The 17,334-nt window shown below is 38.0% G+C and overlaps 2 protein-coding genes across 2 annotated transcripts; one reads left to right on the forward strand and one right to left on the reverse strand.

Annotated features, from left to right (window-relative positions):
- The first annotated feature begins 1,731 nt into the window (after positions 1-1,731).
- On the forward strand, positions 1,732-2,841 carry LOC108846772 (uncharacterized). Its single transcript, XM_018619981.2, has one exon. It carries the CDS (start codon positions 1,732-1,734, stop codon positions 2,839-2,841), a length of 1,110 nt encoding a protein of 369 aa, XP_018475483.2.
- Positions 2,842-7,270: 4,429 nt separating this feature from the next.
- On the reverse strand, positions 7,271-9,597 carry LOC108861728 (dihydrolipoyllysine-residue acetyltransferase component 5 of pyruvate dehydrogenase complex, chloroplastic). The gene is made up of 6 exons (XM_018635667.2): positions 8,649-9,597; positions 8,197-8,388; positions 8,023-8,110; positions 7,866-7,936; positions 7,654-7,737; positions 7,271-7,566 (listed from the first exon to the last, which is right to left on the reverse strand). Exons 1-6 carry the CDS (start codon positions 9,480-9,482, stop codon positions 7,462-7,464), a joined length of 1,374 nt encoding a protein of 457 aa, XP_018491169.1. The 5' UTR covers positions 9,483-9,597; the 3' UTR covers positions 7,271-7,461.
- Between the last annotated feature and the right edge of the window lie 7,737 nt (positions 9,598-17,334).

Below are 17,334 nucleotides of genomic sequence, written 5' to 3' on the forward strand. Positions count from 1 at the left end.
ACCGAACATAGGAAAAGAGTTGGCCAAGTGCGTGCAGATCCATTCGAGCCAACAAGAGCAGAGTAGCAACATTCTTGACCTAATAGAGAGTAAAACATTAACTGTAGCAACAAAGCAGATGATCCATGCCCTCAATAACTTGCCTACATAACACATCCCTCCTAGGGCAAGACCAAAGATAGACAGGCCCGGCTTTGACCACAAACTTTAGATACATTCGTATATGGCTTATGATTTTTGTAAAATTTTAAGGCCTAATTTTTTTCATTTAAACATAGAGATTTGTTATATATACTATATTATATATTGTCGTTTAGTAAGGATTAAGGAAGGTGGTGGACATGGACATCCTTTTATGTTATTAAACATAATGAATTAAAAGGTGAAAAAAAGGAAAAATATTATGATGCCAAAAAAAAGAAGGAAAATAACTGATTTAGAATATCCAAATATATAGATTGTCTTTGTAGTAATGTTTACAATCCCGGTTTCAGTTGCCTCAGCCGAAAGAAGCTTCTCGAAGTTGAAGTTGATAAAGTCTTACTTGCGGTCAACTATATCACAAGAAAGATTGAATGGTTTGGCTATATTGTCGATTGAAAAGGATATGATCAAGAACTTTGATTACAAAAGTTTCACGGATGATTTTGCAGGAGAAAATGCAAGAAGATCTGTATTTAAGAACTGATAGTTTTTATTAGTTTTGAAGATATTGTACTTTTTTATTATAGACTTGAGTTTTTTATCGACAGTTTTTTTTTATATTATCTAATGGCCTCAGTTTGACTGTCCTACGAATGAAATTCCAAGATTCTAAGCAAAAAGTATTGGATGATGCATTATGTGTTAACTTTTTGCTTGTTGCTACATAAATAAGCAGCTTAGAGTTATTCTATGGCAGCCTATTATCTATATCATCATTTTGAGATGCTTAGAAACAAGAACCCAAATGCATTCAAATTCGTAGTTTAAAAACTAAGTCCAAAGAAAAATTTGGGGTTCTTTTTTTTCCCTTTTTTGAGCTCTCAGTCGGAAATCTTTTCCGGTTATTTAGTTCCCTTATTTGTTTTTCTGCCGGCTGGCTTGGTTCCGTTGTGGTTTCCTTTTTTACTTTGGGTGTGTTTAAGTGGATCTCGTTCTCAATATATTGGGCCCAAAATTTACGCTATTTCCCTTTTAATAGTCGTAAATTATTCTTTTTTTACTTTTTCTTTGGCCCACTTTCCTTTTTCTCTGGTTTTCAAATATCTTCTTTCCTTTTGAAGATCATAGTTGCCTGTCTTCTCACCCAAGTTTCATGAATTCCCTAAAACAGATTTCGGAATATTGCTTAATCAATGGGATTTCTCAATGCCTAGCCATTGACCTATTACCATCTCTCCCTCATCGCCTCCACCGGAGTCACCCCTGCTCTCCCCCTTCGAGCACTCTGATGGCTGAAAATTTGCATTCAGCTATTCAAGCTATGTCGTTGCGAGACGATGACCCCATTGATCTACCAGACGATCCATGCTTCAATGTGTTTGAAGGTAACTCCTTAAGTCTGCTGGGAAGACTTCTCAACCCCCTTCGTCAACCTATGGATAAGATGATTGAAGATATGCCGAGAGTTTGGAGAGTCTACGGTAGAGTTCCTGGTATTACGCTATCAGCCGAGAAATTTCAGTTCATTTTCCAAAGAAAGGAAGACATGATCACAGTTCTCAATGACCGGCCATGGACCTACTACCAATGGACGATGCTGCTAGATCGTTGGATCCCGTCACCCCCGCTGATTTTCTGTCATCAGTGGACGTTTGGATACGTATCTATAATATTCCGGTGAATCACTACAATATAGATACAATGAACTTCTTGGCTAGTAAGATTGGGCAGGTGCTCGAGATTACCTACGACCCAAAGGTCTCCCAAAAGGAGGCTTTCATCAGAGCTCAAGTCAGACTTGACATTTCTAGACCTGCCTTGGAGTCAAAGGTGTTGAATCTACCACGAGGTGGATCTGTGGTCATCAAGTTTGAATACGAAAAACTAAAGAAACGATGCCATAACTGCTTCCGTCTGACACATGAGAGACCAGACTGTCCTCTGCTTCATAACCGGAACAGAGGATCTTCCTTGAAGAACCAGAGTCCCACTCAGCGTCCAGTTCAGTCCTCTCAACCTCAATCTCCAGCGAAGGGGAAAGAGCTGTCTGCAAGTCCTACAGTCCCTCCTGGGTTCCAGCCTCTATTCAAGGAGCTTCCAATAGAAGAACGGAACGCGGCGTTGCTGTACATATCCCATAGTGATGAGACAGAACGTCTGGCTAGAATTGCTCGGGTGCAGCAGTCCATTAACATCGGTCCGGAGCCTTCACTTCCTAAGATAACTCATGATCTAACCAAGGGCAAAGGCCATGTTTTCTCCTTTGAGGAACCCCAAAGACTCAACAAGAGGCAGAATACCTTTGGTGTGGCCACTAGTGTTCAGAATGAGTTTCAGAGCAAGGACAAACTTATGACAAGAAGCTTCCCATTGGAACTCGAAGGCGCCTCCTCTTCGTCACTAACTAGTCCTACGGGTTTTAGTATTGGCACCTCGTTTGAGGCCCAATCTTCCGGGTCTAAAAGTGGCGTTAAGAGTAGCAGGAAACGCCCGCAACGCTGGAAGCGTTTAGCAATGAGAGCACAACGTGCTAAGGAGGAAGGGACAGTGGTTGCAGTAACAGAGGAAGAAAAGCAACAGGGTGAGTCCAACCCCAAGAGAAAGGCTGTTTTGAATGTAGGAGAGCATTCGTCTAAATCTCCAAAACCAACCCCAAGTACGGTGGCTTCCAATTTGAAGCCGCTGCCATCCCAATGAGCGTATTGAGTTGGAACTGTTAAGGTGCAGGAAGTACCGAGACAGTTCAGGAGCTTCGGGATTTTCGCAGAAGCTTCTTTCCTGATTTTATTTTTTTGATGGAAACTAAACAAAAAGACAAGTATATGGGTGACTTACAACGCGAACTGGGTTACGATAGTTTGATTACTGTGGAACCAATTGGTATAAGTGGTGGCTTAGCAGTGATGTGGAAGCAGTGTTACAAGGTGAAGGTGTTACAAAAAGATAAGAGGATTATTGATCTTCAGATCTCGATGGGTACTATGGAGTTTTATTTGACTTGCGTCTATGGTGACCCGGTGACAGAGAGAAGGAAGGCAGTGTGGGATCGATTAGAGGTGATTGGTATGGCTAGAGATGAGCCATGGATGCTGTGTGGTGACTTTAATGAGTGACTTTGTAATGATGAAAAGGTTGGAGGGAACGTTCGTAGAGATTTAACCTTTTGGGACTTCAGGAATATGGTAGAGAATTGCAAAATCAGAGACATGAGGAGCTCAGGTAACCCACTCTCATGGGCAGGTGCTAGAGATAAGGTCTGGGTTCAGTGCAGGCTAGACCGATGCTTTGGTAATGACGAGTGGTATCGTCTATTCCCTAGATCACATGTGGAATACATGGCTATGTTTGGCTCAGATCATCGCCCTCTGAAGATTGGTTTTGCATTGGAAGGTGAAGGTTCTGGTCGTGGTCATTTCATGTTTGATAAGAGAGTGGTAGGCAAAGAAGGTGTGGAAGATGCAGTAAGAAAAGGGTGGTGTACGGAAATGACAGGGAGAGAGGTCCCGATCATGGAACGCATACAAAACTGCAGGCGAGAACTAGCAAAGTGGAAGAAGTCTTCTTACAGTAATGCGAAGCTGAATATACAACGTCTCAAAGTTGAGCTTGAGAAGGAAATCTGTAAGATTCGGCCAGACTTTGATTATATGAAGAAGGTGAAGCTTGAGCTTGGCCAAGCTTTCAAAGAGGAAGAAGCTTTTTGGAGACAAAAGTGCAGAGAACATTGGCTCAGGGAAGGTGACAGAAACACATCTTACTTCCACAATTGTGTCAAGGGTAGGAAGGCTAAGAATCGGGTGTTAATGCTTAAAGATGTACAAGGAACGGAGCACTACTCTGAAGGGGCTAAAGGTCATATAGCAGTGGAGTTTTATCGTGACTTGTTCATGAGCTCCAACCCTCATGATCTTCAGAGTCTTTTCTCTGGTTTCTCTGCTCGTGTTACTACGGTTATGAATGATGATCTTTGTAGAGAAGTGACAGAAGAGGAGATTCGCAGAGCAGCCTTCTCTGTTAAAGGAAATAGTGCTCCTGGAGAGGATGGCCTAACTGGTACTTTCTACCAACGTTACTGGCACATTGTGGGTCATCAAGTGATATCTGAGATCAAGAGCTTCTTTAGCTCATCAACGCTACCGCCTGGTTGGAACCACACCCAACTGAGTTTGCTTCCTAAAATACCAGCGCCTTGCTCGATGAGTGATATGAGACCTATAAGTCTATGTGCCGTTCAGTATAAAATTGTCTCCAAGATCCTATGCGACAGACTGGAGTGTATCCTACCAGAGATAATATCAGACACCCAAGGAGCTTTCGTTCAAGGTCGTCTCATCTCTGACAATATAATCATTGCCCACGAGATGGTCCATGGTCTCAGAACAATCCCTGCAGTGGCAAAAGATTATATGGCCGTGAAGACAGACATGTCGAAAGCTTACGACCGGATCGAATGGTACTTCGTTGAGGAACTACTGGAAAAAATGGGGTTTGCTCACAAGTGGATTCGATGGATAATGGCATGTATCACAACAGTTTCCTATTCGGTGCTGCTCAATGGTAGGTCGCATGGTTTTATCAAGCCGGAGAGAGGTATTAGACAAGGAGACCCATTATCACCATTCTTATTCATACTCTGCGCAGAGGCTCTAATTAGCAAGCTTAACAACTCAGAAGCCCTTGGTCGCTTAACTGGAATAGGCTTATCTGCTAATGGTCCTAGAGTTCATCATCTGTTATTTGCAGATGATAGCCTATTGATGTGTAAGGCTAATAGCGCAGAGAGTGATGAACTAATGGAGTGCCTAACAGAGTATGGTGAGGCATCTGGCCAAAGGATCAACTTCCAAAAGTCATCGATCATTTTTGGAGCTCAAGTGCAAGACTCTGTTAAAGATGAAGTGAAAGGCAAACTGGGTATTGATAAGGAAGGAGGAGAAGGCACCTATTTGGGACTTCCTGAATGTTTCAAAGGTTCCAAAAAGGATCTCTTAAATTTCATCCGTGAAAAGCTTCAAGCAAGATTACATGGCTGGTTTGCTAAATCGTTATCTCAGGGCGGGAAAGAGATTTTACTTAAATCGGTTGCCATGTCTCTACCGGTTTACGCTATGTCGATCTTCAAGCTCCCTAAAGATATATGTTCCAAAATCACAAGCGCAATGTCTGAGTTCTGGTGGGGAAGAAGTAATGGGAGAAGGAAAATCTCGTGGGTTGCATGGAAGAAGCTTTGCAAGAAGAAGAAAGAAGGCAGCCTTGGCTTCCATGATATCACCAAGTTCAATCAGTCCCTTCTTGGTAAACAAGCGTGGAGAATCATGAATAACCTTGAATCTTTAGTTGCAAGGGTCTTGAAGAGTCGTTACTTTAAGAATAATGACTTCCTTCACAGTAGCCTTGGCACGCGACCCTCCTATGCATGGAGGAGTATTCTCCACGGTAGAGAGCTCTTGTCTCAGGGCCTTGTCAGAGATATTGGTAATGGCAGGGATTCGAATGTCTGGTTGGTTAACTGGATCATCGATCCTATTCCGAGGACTCCGAATTACAGGTCTGATAGCATTATAGACTTGACATTGAAGATTTCAGACCTGCTGCTACCGAACTCTGCTTCCTGGGACGTCTTGCGTGTCAGACAAGCTTTTACAGACCAGGATACTGAGATCATTCTCCGTCTCAAGCCGGTTCTTACTCGTGAAGATGGCTATAAATGGGGCTTTACCAAAGATGGGCAGTATTCATCAAGAAGTCGTTACAAGTTCTTATTCTCTTCCAGACGAAGATGGAATGACCACTCCTGCTCTCACTCCACGTGAGATAAGCCTCTGGAAAGACCTCTGGAAAATTAAAGCCCCTGCAAAAATAAAGCATTTCTTGTGGAAATCTCTAGCGGGTGCTTTAGCAGTTATGGAGAGACTGAGGAGTAGAGGCGTGCAGGTGGATCCAAAGTGCAGGACTTGCAATGGTAACATAGAAACGATCTGCCATCTACTCTTCAATTGTCCTATGGCCAAAGAGGTTTGGTTGAGATCAGGTATACGGCTACCCAGTGCTGGTTTCTCTCAGCACTCGGTCTTCCTAAATATCTATCATTTGTTAGCACAATACAAGAAATATCCAGAGAACAAAAGTGTGGCATCCTTCCCTTGGATTCTTTGGCTCATCTGAAAAGCAAGAAATGCTCTGATATTTGAGAAAACTCAAACCTCATCTCTCTCAGTCATCACAAAAGCCAAGGAGGAAGCAAGTATCTGGTTGGAGGTTAATCAGCCTAATGGTGCCCAATCTCAACAGCCATTGACAACGACAGGAAGCACCATCAAATGGTTAAAACCTCGGGGTGGTTTCCTCAAATGTAATGTAGCTACTGCATGGGTTGATCCTCAAGCTAATAGTGGTGCGACTTGGATTCTGAGAGATGACAAAGGCAATACAGTTCTTCACACTCGCAGAGCCTTCTCTAACATACAATCAGAAAGAGAAGCTGCACTGGTGGGCTTACAATGGGCTATCTCTGACATGGTTAGTACACGACAACATCGGATAGTGTTTGAATCCTCTTGTCCTCTGATCAGAGAAACATTACTACAACCCATGTCCTACCCCGAGTTGCTACCTCTGGTGAGCAACATTAACAGGCTCTTACCGCTGTTTCAAAACTGGAGTGTAGAACACGTCAAACAGGGAAGGAATTCTGTTGCCCAAGAGATAGCTAAAAGTGTAACTGCTGATCATCGCTATCAATCCTATATTGCTTCTGGAGGTCCATCTTGGTTGATTGATCGGCTTAATCTAGAAGCAGAAGACTAAAGGGAGGAGCTTTTGCTCTATCTGTCCTCTGTTCTGCTTCCTGGAATGGTGTCTAATGTCACTCTTTTCTTCTGCCTTTTCCCTTTATTTCTGTTGTTTTCAGCCTTTCGATTTGTTTCTTCTTTGGCTGTTGTCTTTTCTTTTTAGTTGCTGTAAACGTTCTACCCGCTGGGGTTCTTTCAATGCAAGCTTTTCAGTGTTAAAAAAAAAAATAAAAACTAAGTCCATATCATGTTAATTAGAAGAATAGCCAGCCTAAGATGGCTACACAAGATCGAAATCAAATATGGATATTTGTATGAAAAAGTCTGCAACAAAATCATATGAGAAGGCCTTTCAATGTGCCAAATGTTGCAGGAGATATCTCAAACAAACAAATGAGTATGTTCAACATTACTTTTTTAAAGAAAAGAGTCGATTCTATCAACGAAACTGATTACGGCAGAAATACAAAGCTCCAGGGAATCAAAAAGCAGAGAAGATTGGGTTGCAAAAAAGCAGTAATTTGGCCTAGAAAGTAAGGTCCTTTGGGTCCTCAATAATGCTGGCCAATGTTTGCAAGAACTGTGCGAGATCAGCACCATAGATAACACGATGATCTGCAGTCACATTCACCTGTGGATTTGCAAGTGAACAGTCATCATTAACAAGTTCCATGAAGACACAAAAGAGAAGAGGAACAATTTCTAGAACAAGAGTTACCTGCATCTGGTTTTTCATGCCAATGCGGCCGTCTTTAGTAGCAACCACCGTAGGTTGCGATGCTCCTACAGCCATAATCGCTCCCTTCATTGACCACATAAGAAGAGAAAATGAATGATCTGTTTAACCCTTAGCAAAACATCTAGGCCAAAGAACAAGACTCGGCCGTTTTAACAGAATGTGAATTTGTACATAAAAGGGAAAGCACTCACAGTTCCAGGGGGAAGAATTGCATCAAACCGATCAACACCAAACATTCCGAGGTTAGAGAGAGTGAAAGTACCTGAAATTACACATAGGGAATAAAAAAAAGGCTGAAACGATCTCTTTACATTTGATCAAACTATTAAACTATATCAGGTTTTTTACCAGTACTGTACTCCTGAGGCTGCAGCTGCTTAGCTCGGGCCTTATCAACCAATTCTTTCCATTTTCTAGACAATGAATAAATGTCAACCTGTTTACAAAATGAGTTAGAACAATCCGATGATACATACCGTTTCAAAGACAAGAGTAAAACTCAAAACATTTTGAAAAGTGCACCTTATCGGCGTTCTGAAGCACAGGAGTGATCAAACCACCATCAATAGCGACGGCAACAGCAATGTTGATGCTAGCGTTATACACAAAACTGTTACCATCTCTGCATGAAGAATTAACAACAGGATGTTTCGCGAGTGCAAGAGCAGTTGCCTTTGCTAGTAGTGCCGTCATTGTCACTCCTTTCGACTTAATCTACAAGCAAAAAAAAAACCAATAACACTTGCAGGTTGGAACAAGCGCACGCTTCTAATGCAAAATCATATATACTTTTTAAGTTATCATTATCTATCTGACCATATTTTTAAACCTTACACGAAACATTACATATCAGTGAAAACCGGTTCCCTAACTCTAAACCCTTAAGCTCCAATTATACTATTCATCCCAAAGTTGAAACCTTTTTCAAAAAAGAATAAATGATTTTCTGTCAAAAAAAAAAAAGAAGAAGTAACCTTCTTGTAGAGAGCATCAAGAGCATCGGTGTTGATAGTGTATCCGACTCTAAAAGTAGGAACGGACAAGCTCTCAAGCATGTTCCTGCTCACGGCGCCTTGCATTGTGGTGAATGGAACCACGGAGCCGAGCTCAACACCAGCAGCAGGAGTCATAGCCTCAGTTTTAACAGGTGGAGCAGCAGCAGAAGCTACAGCGGCTTCAACATCTTTAGCCACAATCCTTCCCATAGGCCCACTTCCCACTAAACCAGCCAACTCCACTTTCAACTCCTTGGCTAGCTTCTTCGCGTAAGGAGAAGCCACCACTCTCTTCCCTCCTTCAGACGCCGGATGCACCGCAGAAGCAGACACAGACACGACTTTCGGCGGAGGAACCGAAACCTTGTCTTCAACAACAACAACCGGAGGTGGAGAAGGAGGAGAAGTGGCTCCTCCACCACCACCACCGGAAGCTTTAGCCCTAGCGTCGGCGATTTCATCCTGAGTCTCAGCTAACAAGGCAATGGCGGATCCGACGGGAGCGACACCGCCTTCTTCGACCATGATGGCGGCGAGATAACCGTCGTAGAAAGTCTCGACGTCCATATCGGCCTTGTCGGATTCGACGACCACAACGCTCTCTCCTTTGTTGAGCTTGTCGCCTTCGGATTTGACCCAGGATACTATTTTGCCTTCGGTCATGGTGGAGCTGAGAGCAGGCATGAAGATCTCTCGGATCTTCGCTCGGACGGTGACGATTCGTGGCTTGTTAACATGGAAATGAGGAGAGGAGGAGGATCGGGTTCTGCAAGTGGAAGAAGGAAGGAATGACGTGTTGAGAAGACGAGACATGTTTTCGTGAATCACAATGCGAGTAGAGAGGAGAGATTGGATTTTATTTAAGGAGGGGAAGGGAAGTTGGAAGTTCCTCCTCGGAATTATCGAATTTGTTTACCGGTGACCACCCACTGTCACTCTTTACTCTTTTCTTATTCGTCACCCGCCTTTCTGGGTGTCTATTGGGCTTTTTCTAAGCCCATTAATATTCTCTTGTTTTAGTTTGTTTTCTTTAACCTTATGGATTTCAGATACAAAGCCGGAGAGTAACAAACATGAGACCGAAAACCAGCAAATTTTTTTTAACTAAAACCAAGAGTCTTAACAGAATCCAAAGATTCTCTACCAAAAGGGAAAAATATATAAAACAACTAGAGAAATTAGAAAGGAAGATCAACATCACAATTACAAAACACCCTATCTATAGAGACTATCAAAGAAAAAAAAATCAAATATAATCACCTAGAAAACCGAACTTTCTTTTGGACGAACTAAAGACAGCACCTCAATATAATGCTCTGGAAAAAAACCAGGATTCACGAGGGAAAAACAACGATTAAACCATCCAAAAGCACATAACTAGCATCCATTTAACTTTCAATCATGATGAGGTCATAAGAGATGCGGAAAATCTCTTGTATTGCCTTTTGATACAACACACTATATTAGACCAAGTAAGATTGAAGGATATGACATACCAACAATCAGAAATGATTTAACAAGTTTAAAGAAGATGATTTTTATTAAAAAGATTGAATGATTTGAAATGAAACACACAAGAGCTTAAATAGAAACAAGAAGCTATGCATGATCAGCGTAGGGAATGTAAAAAATAAACTAGGAAAAAAAAACACTTGCATGAACAGATAGAGAAACTTTTGTCTATGCATTGTATGGAAAGCTTCTTTGCATGCAAGAGAAATAAGTTTTCCATGCAATCTAATATCTGATTTTGTCCATTTTCTTGGCAATCAAATAAACCTATTGTTTTGGATTCTTAATGAGCTTGTAACTTCATGAAAATGGGCTGGCATTGATATTTAATTTCTTGGGCTCTTTCCCTGGGTTAAACAAAAGCTCAAACCTCATTTAAAAGGCCTCCATGTGCTGCCCCAAATCCAGTATGTTTTCTCGGTCCACTTTCGTAGATCAATCCAATTAGACCTTAAAAATAACCATTAAACCAAACCGTGATCAATGGCTTAGTTGGTTCATGCCATGCTTTCATACCTTGGACTTTGATGCTGGTCAGGATCATATATCAAAACAACCACGATGTGAAGAAGAAAAGAGCCGAAGCCCCGAAGCTCGTCTTGCTTCAAATCAAGCCGAAGAAACCAAACCTAAACAACAATAGAACTTAAAGACCAATATAATCTATTTTGTTGCTAACGAAATCAATGAAAAACATAACTTCAACTTCGACGGGATCATCACGAGAAGCAACTAAAGAACACACAAGCAGGCCGGAATCATGGGTCACCAGCTAGAATGACACAGAGTTCCAACAACCCGCCGATAAACCATAGAAACCAAAACACAGAAAAAGCGGAGAAACATGTCTCACCAAGGTAATAATGATCGATGCACCACTAACATACTTCAATCAAAACTATAGTTTTGAAATCTAGATCTAAATCCACTTTCCGAAAATTATCTAGTTACAACAAAAGAATAAGATAACATAGAAAAAAAAATAAGGAATGTGAAAACAATAAATCTTCTTCTCACATATATGGTAGAAGCTACACAGAGTCATATGCTCTCTTGTTTATAACCTTTTTGTTATTTTCTGGTTTGACATGTTAAATTAACATTTTTTTTTGTTTTTTTTCCATTCTACTATTTTAATTATAATTAATTTTACTATTTTAATGTGTAGACTTTTTTATTAAAATATATATCTCCAAAATTTATAAAAAGGACAATGAAATAAATAATTGTTTAAGCTATTTTTGTTTGGTAAAAATGATTCAACTAATCACTAATAGATAGAAAAACATATAGTTAAACATTGAACTCCATTGCTTTCCTAAAAAAACATATATAATTAACTAATCTAAACAAATAGCAAACTCTCGTTGACTGAGGTATTTTAGATTTCATTTTAGTCAACATGTATTGTTGTATATAGGTCATTTACTGTGATATCGAATGAGACAACATCATTTCAAAATTAGAATCTCTCAAGTTAAATACTTAAATCAAAGAGTGAATTGGTTGAAAATCCTAGAAGAAGTAACATATTAAGAAAATACCCATGACATCTAAATTGTGGAGATTCAAAATGATATAGTATATCCAAAATGACAAAATTGTCCTTTTGTCTATAAGAGAGAGATTTTTACTATGACTGGTGATAATAGGTTAGAAGGTAAAAGAATATAAATGTAATTGAAGAAATATAAACTGTTCGAAAATACAATCAAATCGGAAAATGCTCGAAAGCAAGCTTAAAAAGCTTCACCTTACCGTTGAAAAGCTTTTTCATAATAAGAGTAGTGAAGAAGATATTCTGCTCGCTTATCAGCAACACAAGAGGACCCAACGTGGTGATATTGGTCTTGACTCTTGAGAGTCGCCCCTGCTATCCCCATCAGATCTTTGCGACAAAGAAACACTCGTTCTTCCTTATCGTTTTGTGGTTGTTGTCTCCACGGAGAACATTACTCAGAACTGGTACTTCGGTAACAACAAAGCAATGTTGATACCGACAAGAAAATCGGAGCCAGCAATTTGTTTTTATTTTTTTCGAAGTTTTGAATCATCAAAATCATGTGTTTAGTGATAGATTTATGTAATTGGACTATAAACAATACAAAATCACATAAAATTTGATGATGGAGAAAATTGAAGCCGGCGGCCATGAAAACAGCTTGAGCTGTCGAAAACCCTAAAAAAAATTGGGGAAAGAAGATGAGTTATTTACATTTATGCCACTCATTAAAGAAAATAAAAATAAAAAACAGTCTAACGTGTGATTCGAACCTGGGTTACGAGTTTGACAGTATCAACTTAAACCACCACACCAACGTAACTTATTCAAATATAGTTCGCACACTCTATAAGATAACCTCCCTTTATATCCAAAAAGGGTATTCAAGGAAATTTAGCGACAGATAATGATGGTTTGTATTTAGCTAGGGAACTGAAATACAGGTTGGGTTATAATAAAATTTAGCTAGGAAAATAGTTTTGGTGGTTTGTATTTAGCTAGGGAACTGAAATACAGGTTGGGTTAAAATAAAATTTATGTTGCTAAAGATAGTTGTGGAAATTTATTTAGAATTTTAGCATGTTTTATAATGTAAATATACGTTAAACAGATTTTTAACCGGGTAACTCTTTGTGTGGGGTTAACAACAGCTGCTAACGGTGTGTATGGACATATCACACAAGAGCAAGATCAAACATGTTATTAACCGGGTAACTCTTTTGTTATGTCACACTTATAATAGAAATGTGAACTGCTAAGACATTTTATATAGCCATATAATGTTTATAACGCCAAATCAGTTATTTAAAACCAAAAAATATATTTGCACTAATCCAAAATGTTACTGTATTAAACAGTAAATAGGTTAGCAGAAAGTGGCGAAAGTTTTTATTTTTATTTTTATGTTAGCATGTTAACTAATTCAATAAAAGCTAAACATTCTAGTGACCGTTTAGCACTTTTACTGTGCATGTTTCTGTCTTAGTTTAAGAATTAAGGTGACCCGCTAAGATATTTTATACAACGATATGCAAGACTTGGTAGTTAAAAAGGTTTTTATTATGCATTAAAACGAAGGAACACATAAGAAAGAAAAGGGTGATACCCACCCGAAAAAACGCCAAAAAACGTAGATATAACAAGTAGGCAGAGGTTGGGTGGCTAGAATCATAGGACTTGAACATTATCTTCATTCCGATCATGACTGCAGTTCTTTCGATCTCAAGGTCAATCGGGAGTGATGCATTTGTAGACATCAATACCAGCAACCGCATGGGCTTGAATTAGTAGAATATATGTGATATCAGAATCTAAATGGCTGTGGTTCTGGGGGACGATACAAGGTCTTTCAATGGCTAGGCCTTCAAATCTTTAGGACATGGTTGTTTCCCGGCTTGTCTCAGTTGGTAGGGAAACATTTCTGAAATGGGACGCAGTTCTTGGTGATCATCCCGTCTGTCCTGAGAGATGTGTTCCTAAGAGACGGGTTGGATTCTTCAGCATCCAAAGTATCCGACAACGGGACCTAAGACAGCTATATGTGTTAGGAAAAATGTGAAAACAAAAGGAGGAGAATTGTGTTGAAAAATGTTCAGATTAGTCTTCCTGGTTGCGTTTACTCTAAAAGGTTTTTTAGTCTTCCTGGTTGCGTTTACTGTAACACAAGACAAATAACTAGAGAAAATAACTAGAGCAAATAATCTAATGGCCGTCCACCCGTAACATAGTTTTGTTAACTTAGATGAAAACTAAGCTAAGTTTATTAGTGGCCTTCTATTTACAACTATATATTGCTAACATGCGAATATCAACGAACAAAAAACAATAAATTTGGTTAAAATAGTATTTATTTTAGTTTCACGCAGTTTGTAGTGTTATAATAACTTTTGTCGACAACTACAAATAAATATCATTTAGTCCAGTGGCTAAAAGCTTTTAACATGTTTGGCAGCCCGGGATCAAAGCTCCACGATTGAATTTTTGGATTATTTTTGCTTTCCTTTTAGTGAAGGGTACGTCAGTAAATTTCATTTCGTCTTCAACCTTTAGGGTTGACGATTCTGAAACTCGAAAATACAGCCGCCTCTATCATTTTCGTCATTTTGCATTATCTTTCTCTTGTTTTAAGGTTAACTAAGGCAAATCTCTAAAATAGCACTTTTTAATTTTTTGTCACAAAAATAGCACTCAAAAAATAAAATGACCAAAATAGCATTTTTTTGTTTTAAAATTTTTAAATTTTTTTTTTCTTATTTTTAAAAACACATTACTAAAACCTCACCCCTTAACTCTAAACCCTAAGTCGTAAATTAATGAACCCAAGGCTTATAAATGCATATTTACCCTTCAATAAAATTTATTTTGGTCATTTTCTTTCCTGTGATGCTATTTTTGTGACAAAAACTTGGTTTGGTGCTATTTTTGTCTTTTTCTCTTAAAACTAACAGAGCCTTTATATACTATTTGATTTTTGATGTAAAACGAGCAAAAACAAGTTTTTCGTGGTTTATGAGTTTTTAACCGAATTAAGGAAAATCGCAACGTTTCTTGACCGCGTAGCGTTTACTTGCTGCGTTTTCGGGGTCGGTGGCTGCGTTGTATAACCCTCAGGCCGACAGGTTTTTCGCCTGTAGCAAACATCTGAGGAGGAAGAAGAGGCGGAGGAGGAGGCCCTTCATCGCTATTATCCATCAGAAACTTGTGAAACACAGATTGAGTTTGAGAGTGATTTTATTATGCTCGATGTGAAGTATAGCCACAGTTAGAATGAACTGAATATAAGAAGGATGAATTGAGTGAATTTTGATATTCAAAATTAAAGAGTAAATAGGGAAGAGTATCGAAAAACATAAAAATTTCAACTTGCCTGACACAAGGAAATTACGTGTGGTAGTGAGTTATCAGAATATTTTTATTAGAAAATAAATAAACCAGATTACAGCAATAATAGGTAACCGGTTGCTGATGATCATACTTGATCAGGATTAGAATGGTAAACATCTTACCTTCTGACAGCATCGAAAACGTAGAAAGTGTATTCACCTAATTAGTGCATAAGTCTTGTGTAGACAGTGCAAATACTCTAAATCAAACTCATTAAAACCCTAAAACCATATTGATTTCATCTCAGGTCTCTTATATTTTTCTTCTCCCTTATTTTCAAAACTCAAAATATTTTCTCTTCAAATCGATTTTATCAACTTTATAGTTGGGATTTTGTGGATGAAATGAGTTTCATTCTGTTTAGAAAAAAAAACAATTTTGGAATGCAACCCTTCAATGTCTATTTTATAGTAGTGATGCGTCTATATACACATCAAAAACACACGATATTCATGAACATTATTTTTCTCAGTGTGAGACTAAGAGGAATATAAGTTTTATTTGATAATTTTGTACACCATTGTTGGATGTAAGATGAAATAAACAACATCATTTATTGTTTAATATAAACATTTTTAAGTGTTAGCTATTCACTGTCTAAAGATATATATATGATAAAATTCGTAGCTTTGAAAACATTGGGAAAGAAGTTTAAAATCTGAAATCGGATGTTGAAAGCTTGAGGGTAGGGGTGAGAGTGATCTGGATATCTGAGAAATTAAGGTATTCGGAATCCAAATCTTTCGCATAAGTGGATTTAGTATCCAGATCTGTGGATTCCAGATATCCAGATTTTGAATATCTGTCAAATATTATATTATCCGCAAGTATCCGGATCCGTTAAAATAATATAATATTTTTTAAATACTAAAATTCTAAAAATAATACATAGATTAATATTTATAAATTATCAGACTAGCTTTTATGTATAAATATTAATATATCAAATATAATAATTAAAAAATAAAAATTTAATATATTTAAAAAATGCAGATCCAAATTTCTAGACTTAAAAGTCGAGATATCCGGATCTGGTTTTAGCAGATCCGAGATATAGTATCCTGATTCGAATCCGAACACCGACATATTCTATATTCTGGGCCGATCGGGGGAAGACCTCGGTTCGAGTCTGTATCCGGAATAATAAGTTTTACTCTTACTTGAGGGGAGGTGATTCAAGGTTGAAAGAAGATGTTATTGGGACCAATTTTCATATGAACAAGGGGAAACTCATTATCAAAGATATGGTGGAGCACTTCAGTTCTCAGAAGAAACGAGAGGGAAAGAAGAGATAATAGCTAACGAGTTGCATAGGAAAATTTGGAAAGAAATAATTTGTTTTGATGTTGCTTAATTTTTGGTATTGAAGAGATGTGACATATGTGAACATTTTGTTAACTGTTGTTATATACTATTTATACAGGTTGTAGTTTTGTACTTCATCTAAATTAGTATTTGTTAGTCAGATTTTTTGTCACCGGCAAAATTTTTTTTTTTGAATTTTTTGTATAAACTGGTATGAAACATTGTCTAAAAATGTACAGTATATACCTCCTCCAAAACCAACACAGTTTTTCTAAGAGCATATCTAACTCACTTCTATTTTTGTCTCTATAATAAAATTTACTCATTTAGAGTCAAAGTCACTTCATTCCATCTCTATTTTTTTGTCTCTAGAAATTGCTATTTTTATTCTATTTATAGAGGAGGAAATAGCATTCATCTATATTCTACTCTATATTTGGAGATCTCTATTTTAGAGAAATACATTGGAGTAAAATCTATCTCTATTATAGAGTTTCTCTATTTTAGAGGTAAAAATAGAAAAATACATAGGAGATGGTCTAAGAGATGGTATGGTACTTCTCTGAGCTTTAAACGGTTCATATCGAATATGGATAAATTTGACATTTGCTATAACCAAAAAAAATATCTGAAAAAATCCAAAATTGGCACCAGTTTTTGCTTTGATTCCTATTATTGTTCCAAAATAGTAAAATATAATCAATGTATTACTAGATTCTAACGGCCCTTTAAAGGGCGATTATATTTTTATTTTTATTTTTTGAGAAATTTATTTTTTATTTATTTTTGTTTTTTGTAGTCATATTATGTTTAATATATATATAATTTAATAAAAATTTTGGTAACTATAAATATGTCATATTACATAATTATACACTTGTGACATATTCATTTCATAAATTATTTTTAAAATTTATTCATAAAGTTTGTAATATATTATATTTTCTTAATAATTACCTAACA

This window comes from Raphanus sativus, chromosome 1, assembly GCF_000801105.2.
Source record: "Raphanus sativus cultivar WK10039 chromosome 1, ASM80110v3, whole genome shotgun sequence".
Taxonomy (NCBI): domain Eukaryota; kingdom Viridiplantae; phylum Streptophyta; class Magnoliopsida; order Brassicales; family Brassicaceae; genus Raphanus; species Raphanus sativus.

Excerpts from the sequence above, each read along its gene's own strand:
- LOC108846772 (XM_018619981.2), top strand. The coding sequence starts at position 1,732 with ATGGACGATGCTGCTAGATCGTTGGATCCCGTCACCCCCGCTGATTTT.
- LOC108861728 (XM_018635667.2), bottom strand. The coding sequence starts at position 9,482 with ATGTCTCGTCTTCTCAACACGTCATTCCTTCCTTCTTCCACTTGCAGA. Across the intron at positions 7,937-8,022 it reads GCCTCAGGAGTACAGTACTG|GTACTTTCACTCTCTCTAAC; the intron begins GTAAAAAACCTG and ends GTGTAATTTCAG. Across the intron at positions 7,738-7,865 it reads CAATTCTTCCCCCTGGAACT|GGAGCGATTATGGCTGTAGG; the intron begins GTGAGTGCTTTC and ends TGGTCAATGAAG.